At 49.2% G+C, this 25,448-nt stretch overlaps 1 protein-coding gene across 1 annotated transcript; it reads left to right on the forward strand.

Moving 5' to 3' along the window:
• The first annotated feature begins 2,067 nt into the window (after positions 1 to 2,067).
• LOC144137686 (carbohydrate sulfotransferase 8-like) lies at positions 2,068 to 2,964 on the forward strand. Its single transcript, XM_077669629.1, has one exon. The coding sequence runs from the start codon at positions 2,207 to 2,209 to the stop codon at positions 2,855 to 2,857; it is 651 nt and encodes a 216-aa protein (XP_077525755.1). The 5' UTR covers positions 2,068 to 2,206; the 3' UTR covers positions 2,858 to 2,964.
• Positions 2,965 to 25,448: the final 22,484 nt, after the last annotated feature.

Raw genomic sequence — 25,448 nt, forward strand, 5'->3', positions numbered from 1 at the left:
TTAAAAAAAAACCCTCCGTCGTTCACAGCAATCGTGGTAACACTTGCTCAGAACGAGAAAGACACGTCATAGCGTACACCCCTCCAAGGTGATGTCCAAAGATTATCCCATTCATAAAAAAAGTAAAGGAAGCTCACACTTATAGCGACAATTATGGAGTAAAGGTCGTTGCGGCCGCGAAGAAGAAACAAATCGGCTTGAGTCATGGACTTCAAGGAGCAATGAAGAGAAAATACAACTTCGTTTAATTTGAAAGAACTAGGATTCAGTATCTCACTCAGCTCCATTACCACCACAAAAGATGTTTTTTTAACGAAAAAAAAAGCAACAAGTATTTAAAAATTTCAAATTTTGCGGCACAGTGACATGTTATGAGCAAGAATGACGTCATACGGGCCAACAATAAAACATAAATTTCAGTGCGTTAACAGCACGTTAGCATTGAAGTGATGCGGTCAAATGGAACTAGAGGCCCCATTACAGACACGTCCAGTCATGTGTCGTCGCGACAGGTCCATTAGGCGGCCCCCAATCGCACAAACAAGGTTCCGTGACGTCATAGAAAAGTTGCGGAAAATTGGCTAGGGGGTCGCGACTGCTTCCCACGTTTTCTTTCATATCTCCGTTATTTGTTCGAAGATTGCGATGATATTGGTATCATTGTTATCGGGACTAAGCAGTCTTTCTAATAAACCCAACTTGTATTTTGTCTTCATGGCTCCTTTAAACCTTCGTGATGGTCGTGAAGTTTGCGTACAGCTTCACTACATTCAAGTCTTACGCGTTACTGTAAGCGGCCTTCATTTTTCTTTTGAGCGACGCAGGTAGCTTGCTTTTCATTATATGGGAGTGATTGCCTAGTGCTTCTCAACCGACACCTATCCTGAACCGGAATTCCCTCTCGAGGTTGGGGTCAGCACTAACCATCTTTCCGAGGTAGTCATATTCTTTTACTTCTTCTGGCGTTTCGTTCCCTAAGTTGAATAGGACGTTTTGGGCATGCTTATTCCTCGTTGCGTTAAATTCTTTCACATTTATTTTTATTCCCCCGGCCGTACTTTCTGATTGCAGTTCCTCAAGCATTGTTTGCAGGTGTTCTGCAGTCCCACTCAGCAAGATTATGTCGTCCACAAAGATCACATGGCTCAAGGATTCCACATTTATCCTCAGTACTATGTTTTTCCAGTCAAGCTTATTAAATGCGTCCTCCAGACATGTTGTGAATAGTTTTGGTGAGATGGTATCTGACTGTTTTGCTCCCTCTCGGATCGGAAATTTATCGCTTTGATTGTGGAAGGCTATCCTTCCCATGAATTCCTTTTTATATCTTCTAGAAGCTATAGGTTTCCTGTATTCCCCGGTCGCTTAGTGCTTCTAGCACGGTTGCCGTGAGTACGGAATTAAACGCTTTCTCATAATTTATAAATGTCATGTAAAGGGGCAAAGGGGTTCAGTGTATCCTGTGGATTTCTCTATCACCTTTATTAAAGACATGGATGTGGTTCATGATAGAGTGCCCTATCTTAAACCCAGCCTGCCTTCTGGGTTGGTGGGAATTAAGGCTGTCACCTATGAAGTGAACTATTGTTTTGGTAAACAGCTCGTAAACAACTGAGAGTAGGCTTATGGGTGATGAATTCTTGAGGTCACTTGGATCCCTCTTCTTATGAATCAAAATATATTGATAATCATTAAATGCGGTAAGGCCGCCAATTATGCAGTATTGTGCAAATGCAGGGCGTTACACTGGTGGGGCTGTACGGGTTGAGGGAATTGAATGATACGGTTTAAAAGTTGAGGCATTTAAACGTACCTGTTTAACTTGGACACTCCGCATCCTATTTTTCTCAGGTGGCTAATTGTCTCGTTAACTTTTCTTATTTTTCAGCTGCCGCAACTCGCCATTACCGTCGACCACATCCGGAGGGCCACTCTTGCAGAAAACCCGTCGCGATGCGCTCGGTGTACACCACAAGCAGCAAGTGCGGAGCCAACAACTGGAGCGCCAGAGAGCCTTACGGAGCGCGTTCGACGCTTCTGTCAAGATTACTTCAAGTTCACAAACGACAACGACACGAACGCAGCGTTGGAAGGTTTATCCGTCGTGTACAGCCATTACCAGCAGCTCCTGTACGCGGTTAATCCGAAGAACAACCGCAGCGTTCTTTACTGCTCCATTCCCAAGGTGGCGAACACGAGTCTCAAGATGTTCTTGCTGAGCCTAGACAAAGTACACAGTGGCAAATACACGGACTCAACCATGCACAATTACGTGTACTGGAGCATGGGCCTCCCCAACCTGTTGGGCCGAAAACGCGTCAACATGAGCTCAGTGGCGAGCGCGTTCAAGGTAATGTTCGTGCGGCACCCTTTCGAGCGACTCGCGTCCTTTTTCGAAGACAAAACGCGCCGAAGTGTGGGAACTGGGCAGTACTTTTACTCGAAGTACTGGAACAAAGCCATGAAAAAGTACAGGGGTGCCCACAACGTTGACACCGAGAAGGACGTCATAACCTTCGAAGAGTTCGTGGATCTCCTCTTAAGCACCGAACCCTCACGTTACGACATACACTGGCAGCTGTACTCGCACCGCTGTGAGCCGTGCATCGTTCCGTACGACTTTGTCGGCACCCTGGACGACTTGCACGTCATGTACGACGCGCTCGACGTGGCCGATCAGTCGCAGCTCTGGGAAAACAAGGGTCCCACGGGCGACACCAAGAGAGCCGCTCTCGCACACTTCTCTCGCCTGCCCAGGTGGAAGGTGGCCAAGCTGTACGGCATCTACGCCCTGGACTTCGCCATGTTCGGTTACAGCGCGGACGAATACTTTAACCGCACGCGTCTCGGTGATTAGAAGGACGCCACGAAAGTGCATACTTCAAGAAAGAGACTTCCTTGCGACACCGAGGTAGGAGTGGTTGAGAAGGACAGTGCGCGTGCCGTTCTTGGTGTGGATGCAAAAACGTGGCGTTGTTATCATTGTGGGGTTCATAAGCCCACCACAGTTGCTCGCCCGAACCGCCTTTACATAACCTTGCTCAATAGAAATCGCCTTCTAAGGCGCCGTTTTACAGCAGAAGTTGTGAACATGGATGAAGATTTATTTATTTATTTATTTCACAATAACCGTAAAGGCCGTCCGGGGAAGGTATTACATAAGCTGAACGTCACATCGGTGGACGCAGCAAAGTGCATCAATGTGAACAAAACAATAGAAAATTTGGCCACCTTCGCAACTGAGACGTGAAGATTAAGAAAACAGCGCAGCTGGTGGCCTTTACTAGCTTTAATGTGGATTTTAGGGGCCAAGCACCTTGGGAGCTCGGGCTGTCGGCGTCTCCTGTCGTCGTCTTCTGTAGTCACGGTACTAAAACACCGCGACACTCGCTTTCCAACGCCTCGCTGTAGGACGCTTCGTGTTTCAAAGACACGAGACTTTTACAGCAAAGCTCTATTACCTAGCCCCCAATGGTTTCAAAAGAGAAACTTACAATCTTTGAATACACTTATACACTGCAGGCTTCGCCCCTTTCCAGGTTTCACGTTAGTGGAGGCGGCCTGGCTTTTTTTCTCTTAGGTTTGCCCCTTTCTTAAAAGAAAAGTGGTTAAAAAGAGAAGCTTTCTCCGTGAAAATTGAAATAAATCAGTCCACCCTCCCAAAGTAAGAAATCCTCACTGATAAGCTCTAAGCCAACACCCGCGCAACAAACACAAAGGAAATGCGATGATAGCGCCATCGGATATACGCCGGTTTCATAACGCGAGAGACCCAGTTTAGATTCCGACCATGGAAAAAGTTTATTCCTTTGACGCGTGCACTCCCAAGACCTGCTCGTCGGTTCCTTGCCTCCCTTCCCCTTTCGCTCACACTTGGCCTAGCATTTTCCCCCTCAGGACCACTTAGTTGCCGCCGAAAGAACAATGCCGCGCGACGCTTTTGTCACTCCCTCTGTGCAACGCTCTCAGTCATTGTGGCTTGCCTCGCCGGCGGGCGCTCACGGTGGCTTGTGTCCAGCAGCACGTCAGTCGCCGCCGCGTCATTGCGTACAAAACCGGGGCGCTCCCCATCGAAGAAGGGCGGGGGGTACCGGCAAACCGGAGAACGGAAGGGTTGGGTGATTGCACCCGATAATATTGCAGACGGTCTTCGCAACATCGTACGCCGATCGTATCACATCTCCGGCCGACGAGGGGACCGGTCAGTCCAGTTCACCGTGTCCCGTATCTCGCGCGCTCCGAGATGTGCTCCGAGCTATCAAGGTCTGTCTCCGCGCTTGGATCATCGATAACGTTTAAAAATACGGTCACTGGTAGTGGAAACAACGCGCAGTGCCGGTCAGCGCTTTTGTATAGTGCAGTGTTTTGATATCAGATGTGTGTGCCGTGGTGTTGTTTACGTTTGATATACCGAAGCTCAGCTCTCGCCTTTATTAGCGTCTCGACTGGGGCCAGTTGGTTCATTCTGAACTTACACAACAGCGCAAATGACAAGGACTAGGAAAGAAGCACAGACAGTTGGTTGTCAGCGCTTGCCTGTGCTTCTTCCCTAGTCCTTGTCATTTGCGCTGTTGTTTAGGTTCAGCTCTCGCCATCAGCCGTGTGCACCGAAATTTGTTAAAATGCGATTGACGTCTGTCGTACGTCGTAGTTATCCCGGAGTTGATTGTTTGTGTGAAGCTACGGCACCGCAATCTCCGACACTGCAAGAAACACATCGCATCCGAGAGACGGACCTTTTACATCATTTTCCCTGTGTATACCTGCGCAGTTGGTAGTGATGTGTGGTGGTTTTTCGGCATTTTCAAATGTGGGGGTGTTTCTAGTGTTTTGGTGCCGCTGGTGGACTGCAGCGTTTCCAAACCAGCGACGTGAGTGCTCCGCTAGTTCGCCTATTTCAGTGGCCGCAGGATGTGATGGCAACTGTGCTTTGATTGAGCAGCAACTGCAGTGTGTGTACAGGCTGTTTTTCTCGCGTTCAGTACTGCCTTGGTTACGTGAATGTGTGCTTCATGCGAGATGCTGTTCCCCTTTGGGACTAACTTCAGTTTTCGTGGTCATTTCACTTGCAGCCGTTGCTTGTTTACGCATGCCGCGCATAGCCAGAAGGTAAGGCTAACGCTTCCATGCACCATTATTCGAAAAAGTTCCTTTACTAATGAAGCACATGGTTATTGTTAATGTAATCATGCAGTCATGACAGATGCCTTGTAAGTAGTGTTTACATACCATGTTCACAAAATGGTTTCTACCATAAACCTTTTCAAATACACATTTACACTTTTTGTTATTGTTGTTTAAAATTTAAGCCCCTTGTGCTCCGTGAGCTTCTGGGCAGAGCATGTTGTAAATTTCGAGGCATTTGTTTGTGTGATAATCTTCAATGGCCGAACATTCCATTCTATAGCGGCTCGAGGTGCGAGTGATTGAGAAGATACGTGATGGGCTTGGCTTTGCATGGATGATCACGACGCGGAAAGATGGTTGAATTCGTTTACACATGAAATCATTGTGAAGGCACACGTGATAGTAAAGCTTGTGAGATAGGGTTAGACGAGATACAGAACAACGATTAGATAAGGCATCAAGGTCGGCGCCATTTTTGAACGCTGTTACACTGGCGCGCCGTGGATAATCCGAATAGGTACGAACCGTGCAGCACGCCTTTGCGGGGCTTGTAAATCAGTTATTAAGATGCTTGAGGAGAATCCCGTAGGGCAGAAGCGTTCTTTATTTTAGGGCGTAAGAGTTTTGTGTATGCCAATTTTCGTAAGTGTGCAGGAGCATGTTTGAGGTTACTTTGAGGAAACCAAGAGAATGGTTTGCAGAAGCGAGAATATGGTTGGTGAATAAACACGGGCTGCGCACGAAATAGGCAACACATTCAGGAAGGACAAACTCTTCAGAAAGGACAAAGCATAAGCCCAAACTCTCACCAAAAGTTTATTGACAGATCACACAAACATAAGTACACTTGTTATCAGGTGGCTCATGCGCACTTCCTAACCATAGCAATCTGTAAAAGCAGCTCAATCACATATCTGCAGATACGTGTACAAGCTCTTGTTTATGAAGAAACACCGATGGGTTACTCACGCATTCTCCTCCCTTCTTTCGTATATTATAGGCCTCTAAAATTTCCCCTTCCTTCGTGTCGGTGCACTTAACCTCTTTTCCCAGCGGTACACACTCGCCACTCGTGCAGGCCAGGCAGTGAGCGGGCAAGTGGGCTTTAGTCTTGTTTTTGACAGAGAGGTCATGCTCACGCATACGGTCGTTGATGCAGCGCCGGGTCGGCCCTACGTAGACTTTTCCACACTTCCATGGTATTTGATACACCACACCAACTTTGCACTCCACATAAGGGTTGGTGTGCTTCTGGCCCCGCCCTATACACTTCTTGTTTGTCTTGCGATGCTTAAGCGCATGCCTGCAAGTTTCACCGGGCTGGGGATATTATGTTATTTCCGTGCTTGTTGGCGATCTTTTTAAGCTTGTGGGAGTTTTTGTGGACGTAAAGTACTTTCTCATGCTTGCTGGCTTTCTGCTGCTCCTCTGTCATATTTGCTCTTTCACTGACCTTAAGCTTCTTCAGTAAAATCTCCGCTACAGCAGCCATAACCGACTCCAAAAACCGGCGGCCTTGAGGCGAGACAGCTGTGCAGCGAAGCTTTCATGCATAGAATGAGGGCAGGGTTTAATGAGCAATGATCTGATGCGTTGAGTAAGCTATCTCTCTTTTTACGGTCTTCGAGTGGGCAGAACCGTAAGGAATCATCTCTTTTTTCGACCTTGGGTGGTAGCTCCAACATGACTATCTAAAAAGGTGATCGCGATGTTTAAAAACTTCATTTTGTTATTTATCCGAAGTTCATGGGTGAATGTTAAACCTGCCCTATGAGCCTCAAAGGCCTTTAAAATATCAGCAAAGCCTTCGTCATTTTTAAAACCAGGTCTCTTTCTTAAAAGAACAAGGAAGTCATCCACGTATTTAAAACTTTGAGAACAAAATGGGCGTCGAGTACGTCATGCAGAGCATGAACATCGGATAAAAATATGTTGCATAAAACAGGTGCGACACACGAGCCCATGCAGATGCCCTGTTTTTGTAGGTAAGTTTCGTCCTCGAAGCTGAGAAAGGTAGGGTTGAGGTAAAATTCCAGCAGAAGATGAAACATTTTTTGAAATACTATTTCAGCGTTAAACCTAATACATTTGCGAATTGCCTTTAGCATTTCCGCATGAGGTACCGAGTAAAAAAATCCTCAAGATCTATTGAAAAGGCGCTTCCAATAGAGTCGTCTGCCTGTAAGAATTCAATTACCACTTCTGAGTGTTTTGTGGCAAAAGGATCGCAACGAACTTCACACGGCCTTAAATGTTTGAGCAAGAATCGACTTTCATTTTGCCAGGTTCCCCTTTCACTGACCATCGTTCTAAATGGCACCTCGGGCTTATGCGTTTTTTTCTGAGAAAAATACCTGCAGCTTGTCTTTTTTGCACTTGGTAACAGACGTGCGTAGCTCCAGTTCTTTTCAGAGCGCTATTGCTTTGCTTTTCACACGCGTGCCCTTCACGTTCACTGGCTTAAAGTCCTTCATAACTGCTGCAGTTGCCTTTTCGCTGAAGAGTCGAAGCGGCAGCACAGCGAAACTCCCTTTTTTGTCTTGTTGCAGCCGTCTGAAGCCATTCGTTTGAAAAAGGAGACGATACTTGCCGTTGTGTCATCCCTCTTTGAGTGGTTGGGGCGGTTACTGGTTGTCTTCAACAGATAGTCCACACCGTCCAATAAACACCTTTTCTGGTCTTCTTTTCCAGGTCTTCCCACCCCCCGGTTAAGAGGCAGCCATTGGTGTGGTTCCACGGAAACCTGTACGCTGTACTTGGGTACTTTCATGAGTGTGGATACCAAATGCTCAAGAACAACCGCTCCAACAAGCAGGACGGCGTTTCCTGTTTCCAGCTTCTTGCTTTTCTTCGGTTTTCCTGATGCTTCATTTAAAAAGCACCCCTCCCACTGTTTCGTCAACTGGCCTGTCAGGCGTCTGGAGTCTCCGAGCGTTATATTGGCCAGCCAGCCTGGATTCTGTGCGTAAAATAGGATTCCGCATCATAACTTGATAATTTCGAAGTTGTCGCCACAACTTTGAGCGCAGGATCTTTTTGCTACATTTAGCATGTCCCAAGGAAGGCCGGACATGCTCGAACAGGCCAAGTATTTCCTGAGGATTCACACCTTTCCTTATGTTGACTGCAATACGTCTTGCACGGAAGTTCGTAATGAGGATGTTGGCAATGATCTTAGGCACTTCGGTTATAGACACACACCAGCGCCCGATGTAGAAGAAACGTAGTTTAGAAGAACTTGATTAATGTGTCTTGATTAATGTCTTGATTAATGTGATCATTCCACATCAAGTTGGTGGTTAGGTGCGCGATGGAGCAATGAGGCGTGACAACTTTTCAGACCGGTTTGCGCTTGCGGGGTGGGCTTAACTAATCTCTTCGCACGGCAAATAGTTGCACGGTTATTCTTTTTTAGAAACTCTACCCACCCTGTTATTCGCGCTTTTTTGCAAGTTAACCTCGCCGAGGCCTTGCCTAATCTTGTTGTCTCTTCATCATCCTCGACCAGACCTCGTTTGTGGGGATTATGTATGAAGTGCACATTTCAATGCGGTTTTAGTTGGTTCGTTTTTCCCCGGATTATATGTTTACTGTGTCTCGTGTTAACCTCTACAAGATGAGTTTCCCAGCACCACTGTAATAGAACTGTTTATTCTAACCTGGCTGGAGAAGATGGGCTCTTACGTGTGCGTGAAATTCCGCTTTCTCCTTTAACAAAAATGTTATTCTTCAAACTGCACAGCGAAACTTTACCTGTTAACGCGTGGCTGTACAACCGGAACATTTGTGTGTCTTGTGTGAACTGTCGCGTGTGCGATTGACCGGAAACTATTGAGCACTGCTTCATAAATTGTAAGGATGGTATACTATTTCGGTATGTCCTCCAAAGGACTCTTAAGAAGGACTTTGAACTGACTCTACATGGTATGATTGTTATTTTTTTCTAATCGCTCTGCATGGTCTATGGAAAACGGGAATGGTGGATAGGCACGCTGAGCCTATGGTTTCTTACAGAGCACATTTCTGCCAAATGATCATTCATCCTAAAGACGTCTATCACTAAAATGATTCTCGCCCTACCTGGGATCCCCTCCTTATTAGTTGTTCACGGCTGCCCCCCTTTTAAACCAAGTGCACAGGTGCCGTCAAAAGTAATTGGAGCACGGCCTCGCAAATTTATAGGAGTTTCTTCTTCCGGAAACTGCCTGGCTGAATTGGTGTGGGTTAAAAGGAGTCCCCCCTAATAGAAAAAAAGCCTCCTGTAAGCCAGTAATGGCTGCCATAAACCTCGTAAAAGAGTATTTTCTGATTTTCCTTAATAGTCGCTCCAATTACTTATGATGGCACCTGAAGTAATTCTTCAATGTTTTCAGTTTGTTTTCCACCTTGTAATCAACTCATTTGCGTGTGTAAATAGTTACAAATGTGTGTTGTATATCATTCCCTACCGTGACATGTAGTGCAATAAATCATCATTATCATCATCACCAGCAGCAGCAGCAGCAGCCTGGTTGTGTCCACTGCAGGACGAATGCCTCTCCCAAAGATCTCCAACCACGCCTATCGAGTGCGAGTACAGTCCATCCCCGAATTTCCGCAGCTCATCTTTCCATCGCGTCTTCGGCCGAGCCATACTGCGTTTACGGTCTGTTGGGAGCCACTCTGTTAAACGGATAATCCCCCATGCGCACGACGTAACCCGCCCATGCACATTTCCTTCGTTTAATTTGAACTAGAATGTCTTCCACCCTAGTCTGTTCCCTAATCCACGCAAATGTGTAATAGATAGCATGTGGAAAAAAAAAGCGATCATAACTCAATCGCATAGACGCCGGTTTCATAACGCGAGAGACCCAGGTTGAATCCCGACCACGGAGGGGGAGAACGAATAAAATTTATTTTCTAAGGGAAAGGGGAGGAGGAAAGGAGACTGGGTGGTGGGTCTCAGTCTAGGCCGCTATCAGGCCCCCTAGCAGCCCTCGCCCGGAAGATCAGGTACTCCTGATCCTCGAGCTGGAAGCTGGTCAGCCTGTGCTCCCACTGCTCCAATGTAGGTGATGGAATTGGGTTTGGATGTTTGACGCACTCCCGTACGAGGTGATAGGTGGTGTTTGGTGTATTGCACGTCGCCCAGTTGTAGGGAAAAACAGTTGGTGAAATATGATGTGAAATTGCCATGTTGTAGTAAGTCTTGTGTTTGGATTCGGCGCCAGGTTCGAGAGTCTTGTGCATTGAGTGATGGGTGAGGAGGAGGGTAAAGGAGGCGCTCCCGGCGATAATGATACAAGATGTCCGTGTATGTTTTTGGGACAGAGTGGCCGGCCGAGGCCATTGGAGGTGTGTCGTCGGCCTCCCTTATGAATGCCGGTGTAAAACGTCGCGGGCAGCAGCATGAAGAGTTTTTAAATGCAGAGCATTTCAGTAACTCACGATGTCACCCGCGTTGGCGTCTGTAGTCCGCATCGCTCCCCCTACACTATATAAAAAAAATAATACTTACCGGCGCCAGGTTTCGATCCCACGACTCTGCGGGCGGAACGCAACGTACATGGTGCTCTACCCACTGCGCCACAAAGCCGACACAGATTGGAAGGTTACGAACGCGCCTTATATCCTCGACTCATTCAACCGTCGGCCACAGGTGCGCCATCTCCCCGCGTCCTCCTCGCCTTCTCTCCGCTCGCAACGCCCCCTCTCGCCGCGTTCGGTTCGGGCGCACAACAGGTGGGGACGTGCGCAACACCCTCTCTCGCCACGTTGGGTTCGCGCTGAGCAACAGTTGGCTCGCGTGCAAGAACAGGTGGGGGCGCTCGCATCGCGCTCTCTCGCCGCGGTCGGTTCGCGCTTAAACCACATATGTCGTTCGCGCGCGCTCCGGTCGCTAACATCTGTGGCGTGATCGTGACGTCAACATCACGCGTTCGTGTGGTGGCGCGATTTCGGCGCTATAACACTCTCTCGCGAGGGGCATTGGATTGGATTGGATTCGATTGGCTTGGCTTGGCTTGGCTTGGCTTGGCTTGGATTTGATTGGTTTGGATTTGGATTGGATTGGATTAAAGTGGATTGTGTTGGATTGTGTTGCGTCATAGCCGCGCCACGTTGCGTCATAGCCGCGGCAGGGAGTTCATGGCACGTTTCACCATCGACTTCATCGACAATGTCTACGATGGAAGACAACAATTACAACAACAACAACCAATACGTAATCTATACGACTTGCAGGCGGGCCCCCCGCGGAAATGCTCTGCATTTGATCGTGCCCCTTGCGAGGGGGATGTTCACTTTGATTTTTGTCAATTGATCACAGCATTATAAAAATGCTCCAAAGTACAACTATCATAGACTTGGTAGTGTTGGATCTGAATTAAATTTCTTGTACATATTTTGCCTCATCACTGGGAGATTTTTAGACATGTTGGTGGAGTCCTTAAAATGTGTCCATTAGAACTGCAGTAAAGATGCACGTAAAAGAACAGTTCAACGGACTGTGTTCTCAATGATGTTTTGTGATCGGCATTATTAGAATAATAAAAAAATGGCACTCTGCAGGTGGCCGCTGCAAAGTGCCGGAAGAAGAGCTGATCTTGCGAACCGAACAGGCAACGCAGGCCAAGTTAGCTGCACTCACCAGTGGCGGCCATCCCTGGTGTCACATTCCACCAGAATGAGCCAGCTATGAGGAAGGGACGTTGGCTGGCGCATGATTTAACCCGTTGCCAGTTGTCCTCAGTGCCCAAAGGTTCTCCCTCCATTGACAGGAATACGGCCCCTGCAGGAGAGGGACGAGGGATTCCCCACAGGTCGAAGCTCATGCATCGAAGCTCGTTATTCTGCCATGTTCTCAGTCCACCAAGCGGTGTGCCTCCCCACAGCTCCTCCCGTTCGAACCTGCGGGGGTACCCGTTGGCACTAGCGGTTTCCCGCTGTGCCACTCAACCATCTGCCCGGATGGCCTGGTGCGCAAACGCCCCCGACTGTCCTTAAGGGAAAGGAGCTGTTCGGAGACACATCCCAGCTCCGATGTACAAGCTCCCCCGCCCTCTCTATTCAGGAGAAGCAAACGCTCTACAGGAGCTGTACACCCCGCCAAAGGCTAGCAGGCAGCCTATGGACACAAGGCACAACAACGCACCGAGGTGCCATTTACACATTCAGCCTTCTTCCCCAGCTCGTCTAGCTCAATTCGAGGGGACGGCGCCTGCAACACTTAAGGTGGCGACCGTCACTGGAAGGAAGCTGCAAAGGCCCCGCTCTCCTGCACAAATCGACAAGACCAGCTCTCCTCCCAGGAAGCACCGCATTAGGGGACTTCTGCCCGAGAAGCCACTCAGAGGACCTGCCCAAGAGTGGCCAAGCGGGACTTTTGCCCGGAGTGCCACGCAGAGGACCTGCCCATGCGCGGAACCGCGGGACTTCTGCCTGAAGCTCCATCCAGAGGACCTGCCCAAGGACGGAACAACAGGACTTGCGCCCAAGACACCGCTCAGAGGACTTGCCCAAGAGCGGCGTAGTGGGACTTTTGCCCGAACGCCAGCCAGAGGACTTCCCAAGGCCAGCGAAGCGGGACTTTTGCCCCTAATGCGAGCAGTTCAGAGGACCAGCCCAAGAACTGCCCGGTGCTTCCATAGTTACCTATGATGTTAGGTACGTTATATACTTTTCGCGAATGTTGTGGCGGAGCACCTGGTGGCTACACTACCACTGCCATCATGGCCTGTATCACCAGTGCACTCAGTCACAACACCCGAAGGACTGGCGGCATTTTAGGAAGAGCAGCCACAGAAAGAGAGACAACAGTCTCGAAGCATCGTTGCATTGAAGCGCAGAGAACTGGTGTAGTACGCGAAGTGATGTGGTCTTGAAAGAGAGAGAATAAGCTTTTTATTTAGAAAAAATCCAATTCCAGTCTTCGGGGCTGGCTTCCTCAGTACAGGAAACCTTGAGCTCGGGCCGCATCAACAGCCCTCTCCACCAGCTGACGCTGATCCTCGATGGTGGAGCTGGCCAAGGCACTGTCCCAAAGCTCACAGGTGGAATAGAGGACGAGGAGGAATAAACGACCCTATGAAGCAAAAACTAAAAAATCTCCCAGTGATGAGGCAAAATATGTACAAGAAATTTAATTCAAATCCAACATCACCAAGTCTATGATAGTTGTACTTTGGAGCATTTTTATAATGCTGTGATCAATTGACAAAAATCAAAGTGAACATCCCCCTCGCAAGGGGCACGATCAAATGCAGAGCATTTCCGCGGGGGGCCCGCCTGCAAGTCGTATGGATTACGTATTGGTTGTTGCTGTTGTAATTGTTGTCTTCCAGCGTAGACATTGTCGATGAAGTCGATGGTGAAACGTGAAACGTGCCGTGAACCCCCTGCCGCGGCTATGACGCAACGTGGCGCGGCTATGACGCAACACAATCCAACACAATCCACTTTAATCCAATCCAATCCAAATCCAAACCAATAAAATCCAAGCCAAGCCAAGCCAATCGAATCCAATCCAATGCCCCTAGCCAGAGAGTGTTATAGCGCCGAAATCGCGCCACCACACGAACGCGTGATGTTGACGTCACGATCACACCACAGATGTTAGCGACCGGAGCGCGCGCGAACGACATATGTGGTTTAAGCGCGAACCGACCGCGGCGAGAGAGATCGATGCGAGCGCCCCCACCTGTTCTTGCGCGCGAACCGACTGTTGCTCAGCGCAAACCGAACGCGGCGAGAGAGGGTGTTGCGCATGTCCCCACCTGTTGTGCGCCCGAACCGAACGCGGCGAGAGAGGGCGTTGCGAGCGGAGAGAAGGCGAGGAGGACGCGGGGGAGAGGGCGCACCTGTGGCCGACGGTTGAATGAGTCAAGGATATAAGGCGCGTTCGTAACCTTCCAATCTGTGTCGGCTTTGTGGCGCAGTGGGTAGAGCACCATGTACGTTGCGTTCCGCCCGCAGAGTCGTGGGATCGAAACCTGGCGCCGGTATTATTTTTTTATATAGTGTAGGGGGAGCGATGCGGACTACAGACGTCAACGCGGGTAACATCGTGAGTTACTGAAATGCTCTGCATTTAAAACTATGAATATGCCTATGAAGCAGTTAACCTCGAGTCCTTAATCCAGGACCCCTTGAGACCATCCGGCTTTTTGGGCTCTCTTCCCCAGCCAAAGCTGATCGTCAGGGTCCGATTTAGACACTGCTCTCTCCCAGTGATCAGTGGAAGGGAAGTGCAGGGGCGTAGATTGGGGTATCACAGGCGCACATAATATGGTAGAGGGTGCCCGGAACCTCGCAGAAGTGGCATTGCGAGGAGTACAGTGTGGGGGCCAGAATATGGGCTCTAGTGGGGTGGGGAAAGGTGTTTGTTTGGATGCCTCGAATGTGGCGTTCTTGTTCTTTTGTGAGGTTTTTGTGTGGATGAGGGTACATTGTTCGCTGCAGGCGGTAGTGCTGCATGATTTCTTTGAAGGACAAGAGGGGCCTGCTCGCCTAACTGCTGAATAGCCTGGTGTGTCAGATCTCGGGCATGCTGGTTGGCAGCCTGGTTGCCGGGCACGTCCGCATGGGCTGGAGCCCGGATAATCCTTATACGGTGGTTCGAGGATGCTGCAATAGAATATGAAACTATATATATATATATATATATATATATATATATATATATATATATATATATATATATGGCGCAAACAGCCGCAACAAACGACGCGGCCGCCGGTTTGAACCAGCGCTCTCACACTGAACGCCGATGAAAGAAGGTAGGGAAGAGTGGCGCTGCAGTCCTGACCTAATTTTTTCTTTACAATTGGATGTACCTATTATTGTTCCTCGCCGCTGCTAGCCCCGTACCCCTCGGGCCTTTAGAGTGGCCCAGTGGTTAGGTTACTGGTTTCATGTCGTGAAGTGCCCGGGTTCGACTCCCGGGCCCTCCCTAACCACATTGGTTTCTTGAGGCTTCGAGGTTTTTTGGTGCGACGGACGGAAAAAGCTCGGCCTAAGCAGCACTGCTCTCAAAAATCTAGGACGATAGCATCTACTTGGATTCCGGTGTTTACAGATGAATATATGTCGTAAATGAAGCCGGCGAGGTGTGTGCCACATCAATAGCCTCTGCGAAAAACGCACTGATGCCTAAATATGAGGCTATGTTCTTCGAGGTATTTAATGATTCGTGAGTGTATAATATGCTCGAATAATTTACAAATAGTACTTGCTAAATAAATGGGTCGCTAATTACAGGATGAGGAACCGCCCTACTGAAAAGTTCCGTATATACGGAATTATGGGAATACGGAGTTCATACGCAGTGTTACGCCCCTAAGAGTAATGAATGTAGATATTAGTTCCACAAACACGGGAATTATGTGAGTTCGCATAATATGAACGTTTGGCACAGTTTTCGCGTTTTTATCTTCAATAATAAGCAAAATCACGCTCCGTATGAATTCATACGGACAATGATTTCGCGGTTCTATTGATCATACAGACTTAAAACAGGCGTCAAAATTTTCAATAGGCATGCACTGTTTCATTTTCATGTGCTTCCCAAAAATCTTCCTGGTTTTGTGGTGGCTTTGTGTAATGCGAGGAATTTACTCCGCATTCCCATAATTCCGTATACACGGAACGTTTCAGGAGGACCTCACCTGATTTGATTTCCTGGGCCACTTTCCAACGCCTGTTGATAGGAATTGCGAAAATATGGCCGACAATATTGGAAAGATGCTTGGTGCAAATTTTTTTAGAATTGTGTTTTTTAAGCCACTATTGTCCGTGGAAGATGAAATATTGAGATTAGGTAGGAAGCAATTAACACCAGAATCAGTAATGATTATTTATTACATAAAAGATGGAATGCGGGTGCTAATGATGGCCAACGGTTTTAAACATTAAAGCGTCAATACCAGTGAAAAAATTCAGGGAAACTTGCACTCACGCGCAATACTTGAATGGAGAAGTTGTAGTGTGGTGGTTGACGTCGGCGGCATGGCATTTCAATCCCCTTGTGTTGAGCAAGGTCAGAGTGAGCTCGTCCTTTTGGTCGACGTTTTCGTACGCCACTCTGCAAGTGCGACTTATCGTATCAGCGGATGCTTTGCACGCCGAGCCTCTCGAAGCAGAGCGGCCTCTTCCTTCGCCGTGCGAACTATCCACGGCCGGGTCATGTGGAGTCAATGATCACCTGCAGCAGCTTCGACATTCAAGTCGCGCCTCTTCTACGGTGCAGAGCGCATGCGCATGACGGCACGAGGACGAACGGACGAGGGGCGTGCGCTATGGCGTGTCTATCTCGCTCCGAGCAAGTTTTGCCGCGATATGGTGAACGCTGGAGTTTTTTTTTTTTTTTTTTTTTTTGTGGCCAATGTTGGCCAGCCTTCCTAAATTAGTATGCTTGGCGCTCGAGGCACGCGGCAAACGCCGGAGCTTTTTTTGGGCGGAGTGTCTAGAGTGCCGTCCAACGGCACTCTAGCTGATCGCTGCAGGCATCGCTAGAGTGCCGTCCGACGACAACCGGCCAACGCGCCTGTCGTTGTGGTGTAGAAGATCCGTCTTAGATTTTTGATCCCAAGGACGGTGGTTCGAGAGCGGGTCTCACCTGGGTTTTTTTTTCATTAATTGAACTGTAATTTTGATGCACTGGGTTAGTTTTGGTGTTTTAAAGGGGCACTGACACAAAAATTTTGCATCTTGTTTTTTTTTTGTTGCGATAAGTAGCTAGTGACCTACTTATACCCTGTAGAAACCTCATTTATTTCAGCGTGCGACGGTTGTTTAATCACAGGCATTTTCAATGCGGCCAGTCGCAGTTTCGGTTTCAGCGAGTGCCGCGAAACGATGGATTTTGTGTGAACAAAGCTGACCACGTGACCGCCGGAGGGATATCACAGAGCAGAGCCGCCGTAGCACTGTCGAATCCGCAGCGACGGCAGTTTCTGCGAATGCCCCCACGTACTGATCTCGTGAGGCGCTTAATTAAAAAGCGACCGTGGATGTGACGCAGGCGCTGCGAGTGCAAATGCTACAGCGGCTAAAGAACGACGCGCGACGCTCGAGACTGTGGGTGGCAAGACGCGCGCTGGGAGCAGCCGGCCGGTCTGCCTACAGGTCCGCCTACAGATGTGTTCGGCTCAGCACTGCGGCGGATATTCGAGTGCCGCTCTCGTAAGCGGTGCAGATGACAATGTTTAATGCAACCCGCCATCGCATCATTAACTCCTTTCTCATGTAAGCCACCATGGTCGGGACTTGGGGACAATTTCGTGCAGCGGTAACAAGCTATCACTCGAGCTACCTGCGCCGGCCTGGGCCACTTCGCGGCCGTGGCCGCCGCCTGCACAGCGACCGTGCGGCTAGCTCAGTGGGCTTTTCGTGCCTCCGGCGCGTTTTCGCATCCAATGGTAATAAACAGTAATAGAAACAGAGTGCCTGGAATCGCTGTACAACTTTGGTCGCGGCCAGCTGCCCGATGAGCTGACGAAATCACGGCGCCTCCGCCGCCAACGATCGGGTCGTTCGTTCTCGAGAGCAGAAGCTCCGCTCTCCGGCCCTCCGATTGGAGCGGAAGCGGCAAACACAAACTCGTGACGTGTTTGTATGTTGTTTTATTTACACAATATCCTCGGGATGTCAATTGCGCGTGGTCCTCTGCTGGCTGCTCTGTTGCGTTTCGCACACTTTAAAATTGATTTAAAATATGTTCTAGGCTGTATCCGCCGCTGATATTTTGCATATGATGTATATGTGCTCCCACCAATCTATCTCCAGAGTTATCTCGCCTTCAAAATTTTGTGTCAGTGCCCCTTTAAATAATTTCTTTCTGTGCGTTAGGTTATCCTATGTTTAGGTTAGGTTGCCTAGCTTTACGTTATCTAGAGCTATGTAGTGCCAGACGCGGCAATTTTGTCACAAAACACCGGTGGATGTCGATATAGTGGAGTGCCTATAATACCGTCGGACGGCACTCTAGACACGGCCTTTTTTGGGGGGGAAGGGGGGGGGGCAATATTTGCCAATTTCCCTAAGTGGGTATGCATAGCTTGACGAATGTGCACTCGAGGCACGCGTGCACGAGCGCTCGGCATTTTCTTGGTATTTTTAACCCCGGACACCATACACAAGCGATTTATTAAACAGCTTCGCTGTTAAAATGTTTCGTTCAGCAATTGGGAACATTCTGTTTCAGTTATTGTTGTGCCGTCTCGATCAATAGGGAACGATGTCAGGAATATGCTTGGGACTAATGACACGCCAAATGCACCCAGAGTTGGTCATGTTATAGAATTGTCTGCGGGTAGCTTGAGTAACCTTTGGTATTCGTTGTCGCATGTTTTGTGCCGTTGCCAGAATTCGGATGATTTATTTTTGACAGCTCGCTGGAGCAATCTGTTTTCTTGTTATTTCTTGTTAGGGATGAGGAGGGGTATTGTTTGGCGAGCCTCTCCGCTTGGAGTAGTTCCATCGTGTCGAAGAGATAGAGAGAGAGAGAGAGAGAGAGAGAGAGAGATAGCCCTCATTAAGAAACAGGAAAGATCAGCCAGACTCACCACCCGACTTGCTACACCAGATGGGGTTTACGTTGATACGAAGAGTTCACTCACACAGGTTAATGCACGCACGCAATCAGGCAAAAAAAAAAAAAAATCACACTACCGTCTCTTTGCAGCGTAGCGTTGTGTTCTGTGTCCGGAAGAAATGTTATCCGCGCCTTTGTTTCATTTAATTTCACTTGATTTCTAATTTCGACATGGTAGTTCAAAAAATCTGCTTGCAGCGATAGCCAAAGGCTAGTATAGCCTAGTATAAACTGCTATAGTAAAGTCTAGTGTAGACATGCCGCGCGTGAAGTTTTCCACTGCCCAAAACGAGTTATTGTAAAGCGATCTCAGTGGATAGGGGCGAGCACAGAGAAACTTTAGAGGTATTTCGTTAGTCTTGATAACCAGGACATGCCTCGAACACGCGTTGGTCGTCCTCGCGAACTGCGCCGGTTGGGCGCGGTGGTCGAATCTTCCGGAGCTCAAAAAATTGCCGCAGCTTGCAATAGTGGTGCAAGGCTAGAGAACCAGCGGAGCTGGGGGTCTATCTAGCTTCTCCACACACTGACAGCGGATCCCACTAGCGTTTATTTAGTGACGCTCGATCCCACCAAAGAGGGAGCAACCGGACCCCAGCAGTGCAAAGCCGTTTTTGGACGGCACTGTACAGCAAAGACAATTAAAGTATGTACTATTGTGAGCAATATGAAAGGGAACACAGGAACGCGTGGAAAACAGCCTCGAAGCAGACTCGGAGCAATACGCGGATGGCGCTTTGAAAAACGAAGGTGGAAAGGAGGGCGCTGTTCCCTTAACGGTTGGCACTCCCACAACGCTGGCATTTCTGCAAAGTAGCGGCGTACGTCGTTTCGCCGATAACATGGTATCGTTCGACAGCCGATAAGGCGCACAGTGGGAATGGGAACAGTTGTTAGAATAGCGTCCCCCTTTCCACTGTGTTTCCGACGGCGGCCGCTTTGTATCACTCATAGCTGGGTCTGAGGGTGTTTTCTACGCGTTACGGTGTTCCCTTTCATATTGGTCATAATCGTACAGTGTCTTATGCAGAAGCAATCGTCGTCACCCGTTTCGTCGTCGTCTTCCGACAGTGCAGCCACGTAGGCAAATCTTCTTGTAGCGCGTCCTCGCCTTGGTAGACCTCCACTTCTTCGCCAGGTAGTCCGGTGCCCGTCTCCACGTGTGGATTGTGAAGAGATGGCTTGAAAGACTCGTCGTCATCGTCTTTGGCGCGGCGGACCCGTGGCGCGCCAGTCGCTACACGACGACGACAACAAAGGGGGAGCTCCTAATATTGCGTAAGCCCACGCGCAAGCCCGGACGACGCCGGGCGGTTGCCGCGAGGCACGCGCTCACACCCGCATGGTATTTTTTTTTGCTAAAGCCACTGAGCGAAGGGCGTCCCTGCGCCTTGCGCCGGGGACGTTGGGCGGTCGCCGCGAGGCACACGCTCGCGTGCACTTGGGGTTTTCTGTCTCCTCCGGACCGATTTGTGCCAACCTAAACAGTTCTACTGTTGAAAAAAATGTTGTGTGGCGGCCACATTGCGTCTGACCCGATGCAGGCCGATGCAAGACTCATCGCACTCACTCAGAGCGCTCATGATTCGGAAATAGTGATTTGGGGTACATTGGGTGCAGCGGCGCATAGCCTTTGCTTGCGTCGATCCAATGCGGAGAGCGCTTCGCAACCGAAAAAAAAAAAAAAAAATTGCCGCAGCTTGCCTTAGAAGTGCAAGGCTGGAGAAACAGCAGAGCTGGCGGCCCCTCTCCGTTCGTCGGAGACCCGGCTGTTGAACATCAAGCACGAGATACCTGCACGACGGAACTGTCCGATGCGATGCACGATTTGTCGGAAATATGGCTGCCACGACTAGCTGCACGCGTCAATTTGAGACACATGCTCCGATGCGTGCGTACGGTGCGTCGTCAGAGTCGCTCCGCCCGTTGTTTTCGCTCCATGGCTGATTCCCTGTTTATGCGCACTGCGGCCGATTTAGATATGTGAAAGAGAAGCCCCAGCAGGAAACGAAAACATTTATTATCTTGAAATAAAAATGAGTAGTGCTATGACGTTTTTTATTTTATGTGCAGTTTATATGTTCAGTAAAGCGGTGTGGGGATATTTAGCACCGACGATTTCACTCGTCCATGCTATTGGTGCCACTGGCAACATGTGTCTACCAGATGTCTGTATTGTCGCTGCTTATGCGTCACGTGTGCCGCGTTTTCTTCATCTTGTCTGCTACTCTGAGGTGTCCCCTGGAGCTTTTTGTCACCGCCAACCTCGCCCAGCTATGAGCCATCTAACCCACTAACACAAACCACTTCTGAAAAAAAAAAAAAAAAAAAGGCTCCAATCTACGCTGTGAAGGTGGTTGGAAAGCAAAGCTTTAAACGACAGCCGAGACAATTGCCCGTGCGACGTCACTTGAATTCACTCACGTGGCTCTAATAAGGAGCTTGAAGAGATCTATTGGACCACGCTTGTGAACCACATTTAAAACACACCAGGACTGTAGACAGCGAGGACTATAGTCCATGTAACGTAACCAAGAAGCCGAGGAGTCCTTTGGACACAGGTGTCAAAATAAAGTTCTCTCTCTCTCTCTCTCTCTCTCTCTCTCTCTCTCTCTACAAAGAGTGAAACCAGAGATACTGCCAACCGTTACCTACCTGGAATATACGCGCGGCGGCGTCCCGAACGCAGCAGCAGCGTCGGCCACAACCGGGCTAGTGGTTCTGATAAATAGCGATTATAATGGTTGTGGCGTAGCAAGCCCTCGGCTAACGTTGCCAGTGTCATTAAAGATCGTTCTCTCTCTCTCGCTCTCTCTCTCTCTGCATATCACCTTGAGCTTTTCCTTCGAGTGCCGCATGTACTTTTCGAAGATACCTAACTCCTAGAAATTTGTCGCTTTCGACATCTGATGTAAGATCTCCTCTCAGTTCCAGAGGATACCGGTAGACGTCACGCCTGGTGAAGGCAAGCTCAGTGCAGATATCTCGGGGCCCAGGGCTGCCAGGAATGTTGTGTGCGCGCGAAATATCTGCCGGTTACAACTGGAGCACGATACGCCGATATGGCTAGCATAAAATAAACTCTAGGGGAGTGGTGGCAAAGCTACGCCAATTCCAATTGCGCAGATACTGAACAGCGGCATGCGTAAAATTGCATACAGTGGTACACCACGACTAACACTGGAGAGAGCTGTGCCAGCGTCCTACGTGGGCATGTATAACCTGGCGGATACATATATCTGCACAGCCACGCATGCTTACAACCTCCAACGCCTACAGTCTTCACGGCTGTCGAATGGCTTCACGCACCACCGAGAGAAGTGCAGTTTTAGCATGCAGAAACCCACAAATGGGGATGCGATGCGTGATGTGGCACGCTTGGCATGACTCATGAGGAAATTAACACATAAAATTTTCAGGGCCGCAGACACCCGGGAAGGGTGTCTGTTCGTGGAGTACGATCTTAGGCGCGAGAGCATCATTTTCTCCATGAGTTTGCCAACACAACTCGATAGAGTGATCGGCCATTTCGGGTCGCTGAGGTAAGCTAATGCTATACGGAGGTAATGCCGCCGGAGACTAATCTCAGTCTCCATACTCTGTGAACCCCGTACTCGTTAGCCATTGCCGTGAACGCTGCTGCCTGTCTCCTTCACTAACATGGCGATTGATGACTTGGCTTAAATTAGCCGTTTCGAATTTACGCACTTAAGTATACCCGGCTAAAATTTCACGTCAACGACGGCCAGCTCAAAGTGCTGGATCAAAGTGTGCTCAAACTTTGTATATCAATTTTACGATGTAGGAGCTCAACAAATGTTCATTCTGGTTAAAAAACGAAAGAAACAAGACAATAAGATTGAGACCGACAGAGCGTTCGCGAGAACGTTGGTTCGTGTACTGACACCGTACACCTTTGAGCCATTAAGGGGGGGGGGGGAGGGGGGGGGAGCTGTCGGTATACAGTTTCGCTATAGAGGCTAAGAGTGCAACGCTTACCGATGTCAACAAAAAAATTACAGGTTTTCCCCAAACAACAACTAATCGGACGATTCGGGACTTGGAGAAAAAAGGTGTGCTTTGCGGTACTCAATATGTGCTATTCCTGTTGTTATACTGGCACTTCCGGACGTCGCCGGCTACGCTCTCTCTAATCATGAGTAAACCTGACCGCCTTGTTCTGAATTTATCGTGTTTTTAATAATATTTCTGGTGTAATACCGAAGAATGATTACAGCATGTTGTAAGCCACGAAGCGACCAGAAAATCTTCGAGCACAGCTTAAAACCTATGGTTTTCAAAGTTGTTGTAGCGCAAAGTATTGTCGGAGTATTTTTTGTGACGTGTGCTTTTATCTCGGTACCCTTTAGTCGCCTCCCTCGAAACACATATGTACGTATGGGGCGGAAGTTTTTACTCCAAATTTCATCGCTGACACCAGAAGATTTGCAGCGGTGGTTCGTATGTGCTCCGGTCTCGAGATCCAAAACGCAGATTGAAGCCGTGACTTGTGCCTTTTACTTTTCCGTTATAAATGATGATGTCCTGACTACAACGCCTTCGTTACGTCAGTTCACAGGCATAACGTGCACCAACGCCGCCATCCTCCTTCATTGTCCGTGTTCACTAACGTGCGCACTCTCTCTTTTGTCCTCGGGGAATTAAAGCGTCAACGGATGATAGGATTCATCGCAGGAGGCGAAATTTCATGTGCGTGTGACGCCAGGGACTCCGAACGCCGAGGGAAAACCGGGGCAAGGCCTAACACATGAGCGGTCAAAGCCAGGTTATTATGGAGCGGTATGAACGAAGTGGGCCGTAAAGAATAATCGGATGGGCGCGGTCCAGGTAGCAAGGCCACCGTCAAAACGAGTACGAAAAGCGATGCGCAAGGGAACGCCGCTTTCTGGCGGGCCGTAACAGCAAGTCATCAACTATTACGTAACCGCGAGGCACTTCGTCATACCAGACAAGAGGCCGACCTTAAGCCCACGGTGCTTGTCATTCGTGGTGTTGGCAAAACCTTCGCTGGCAAGCGGAGGCCGAAACGGAAACCTGAGGACCCTGGCTGCTGCTTTTGTGAAAACAACGGCGGACAATGGTCTACGCACTTTTCACGAAGCATTTGGAAGGACGGCGCACAGCGCTGCCATCCGGAAACCCGACTTTCGCTACTGCCACAGAACGAGAGGAGCAACAAAAGGCCCCGCTGTTGAACGCGTGTCTATTGAAATATCGTAATCTCGCTTCCCCCGGCCGCACGCTTTGTTGGCGCGCGTGACCGTTGTCCCGAAAACGGACGCCGGCAACGAGAGGACGAACACGGTACACATTCTCTCTTGAATCTCCAGAATCTTAATTGAAATCTGGACAGACTCACTGCCGCATTCGAAGCAGCGATTTTCATTCACTCGGGCACCAGAAGGTCACGTCGAAGCTTCCGCGGAGATGGGAACATGTTGCCGCCATTGCTTTTCGTACGTTCATCCTTTCTCGTGGGGGCCGGGTTGAAATAATTTGCAGCTCACGTGAGAACAACGGCGTTGCAATCGATGAAATGTAATTATTGAAGGTCAGAGATAAGCGTAGCGCAAAGGCAAAAGGAAATAATTTTGGAAAGGCGGAGCAATGCGTCGATTTCCCATGGTTGGTGATGTTTGGCTGTACTTTTTTTTATTTTCCTCAGTGTATACTTTTCTGACTAAAAAAATAATTTTGAACCCCGACAAGTCTTTTGAGCGTCCATTTTTTTTTGGCATCATCTTTTATACGCTGCCTTTTTGGCGATATTTTTAGGCGTCGCTTTTCATTTCCCGTCTACGGACAGGATAGAGTTCTGAAAGAAACCTGAGCGACAAGTCCCTATAAGAAAGACAGAGAGAGAGAGAGAAATAAAACGTTTATTGAGCTGTAGTGGTTGGAGGGCATCCTTATTTCAGGAACCCATGGGTCGACCGCGCCGTCGTAGTCAGGGTTAGAAGAAGTCTTTGGTCCTCCAGACTAATGCTGTCGACGAGAAAGCGGCGATGATCTTTCTACTAGGATCGGTGCAACAATGTGTTGATTTATAATCGCAACAATTAATTACGACTGCGTTTTAGATTCGGCGGCAAGAAGCCGCGAGTGGCAAACACCGTGTGAGAGAACGACTCTGTATGCCGCGTGCGGTTCCGTGTGCCTGTGCGTGTGTGTCTGCGTGCGTGCGTGCGTTTGCGTGTGCGTGTGCGTGTGTGTCTGCGTGCGTGTGCGCGCGTGTGTGTGAGTGTGTGTGAGTGTGTCTGTGTGTGCGTGGGTGTGTGCGTGCGTGTGCGCGCGTGTGTGTGAGTGTGTCTGTGTGTGCGTGTGCGTGCGTGTGCGCGCGTGTGCGTGCGTGTGTGTGTGTGGGTGTGCGTGCGTGTGCGTGTGCGTGTGTGTGTGCGCGCGTGTGTGTGTGTGCGTGCGTGTGCGTGTGTGTGTGTGTGAGTGTGTGTCTGTGTGTGCGTGTGCGTGTGCGTGTGCGCGCGTGCGTGCGTGCGTGTATGTGTGTGTGTGAGTGTGTCTGTGTGTGTGTGAGTGTGTCTGTGTGTGCGTGTGTGTGTGTGTCTGTGTGTGCGTGTGCGTGCGTGCGTGCGTGTGTGTGTGTGCGTGTGTGTGTGCGTGTGTGTGTGTGTGTGTGTGCGTGTGTGTGTGTGTGTGTGTGTGTGTGTGTGTGTGTGTGTGTGTGTGTGTGTGTGTGTGTGTGTGTGTGTGTGTGTGTGTGTGCGTGTGT

The sequence above is a fragment of the Haemaphysalis longicornis genome, unplaced genomic scaffold, assembly GCF_048455015.1.
Source record: "Haemaphysalis longicornis isolate Haplotype H1 unplaced genomic scaffold, Haemaphysalis longicornis Haplotype H1 scaffold_456, whole genome shotgun sequence".
In the NCBI taxonomy this organism is placed as follows: domain Eukaryota; kingdom Metazoa; phylum Arthropoda; class Arachnida; order Ixodida; family Ixodidae; genus Haemaphysalis; species Haemaphysalis longicornis.

Excerpts from the sequence above, each read along its gene's own strand:
- LOC144137686 (XM_077669629.1), top strand. The coding sequence starts at position 2,207 with ATGTTCTTGCTGAGCCTAGACAAAGTACACAGTGGCAAATACACGGAC.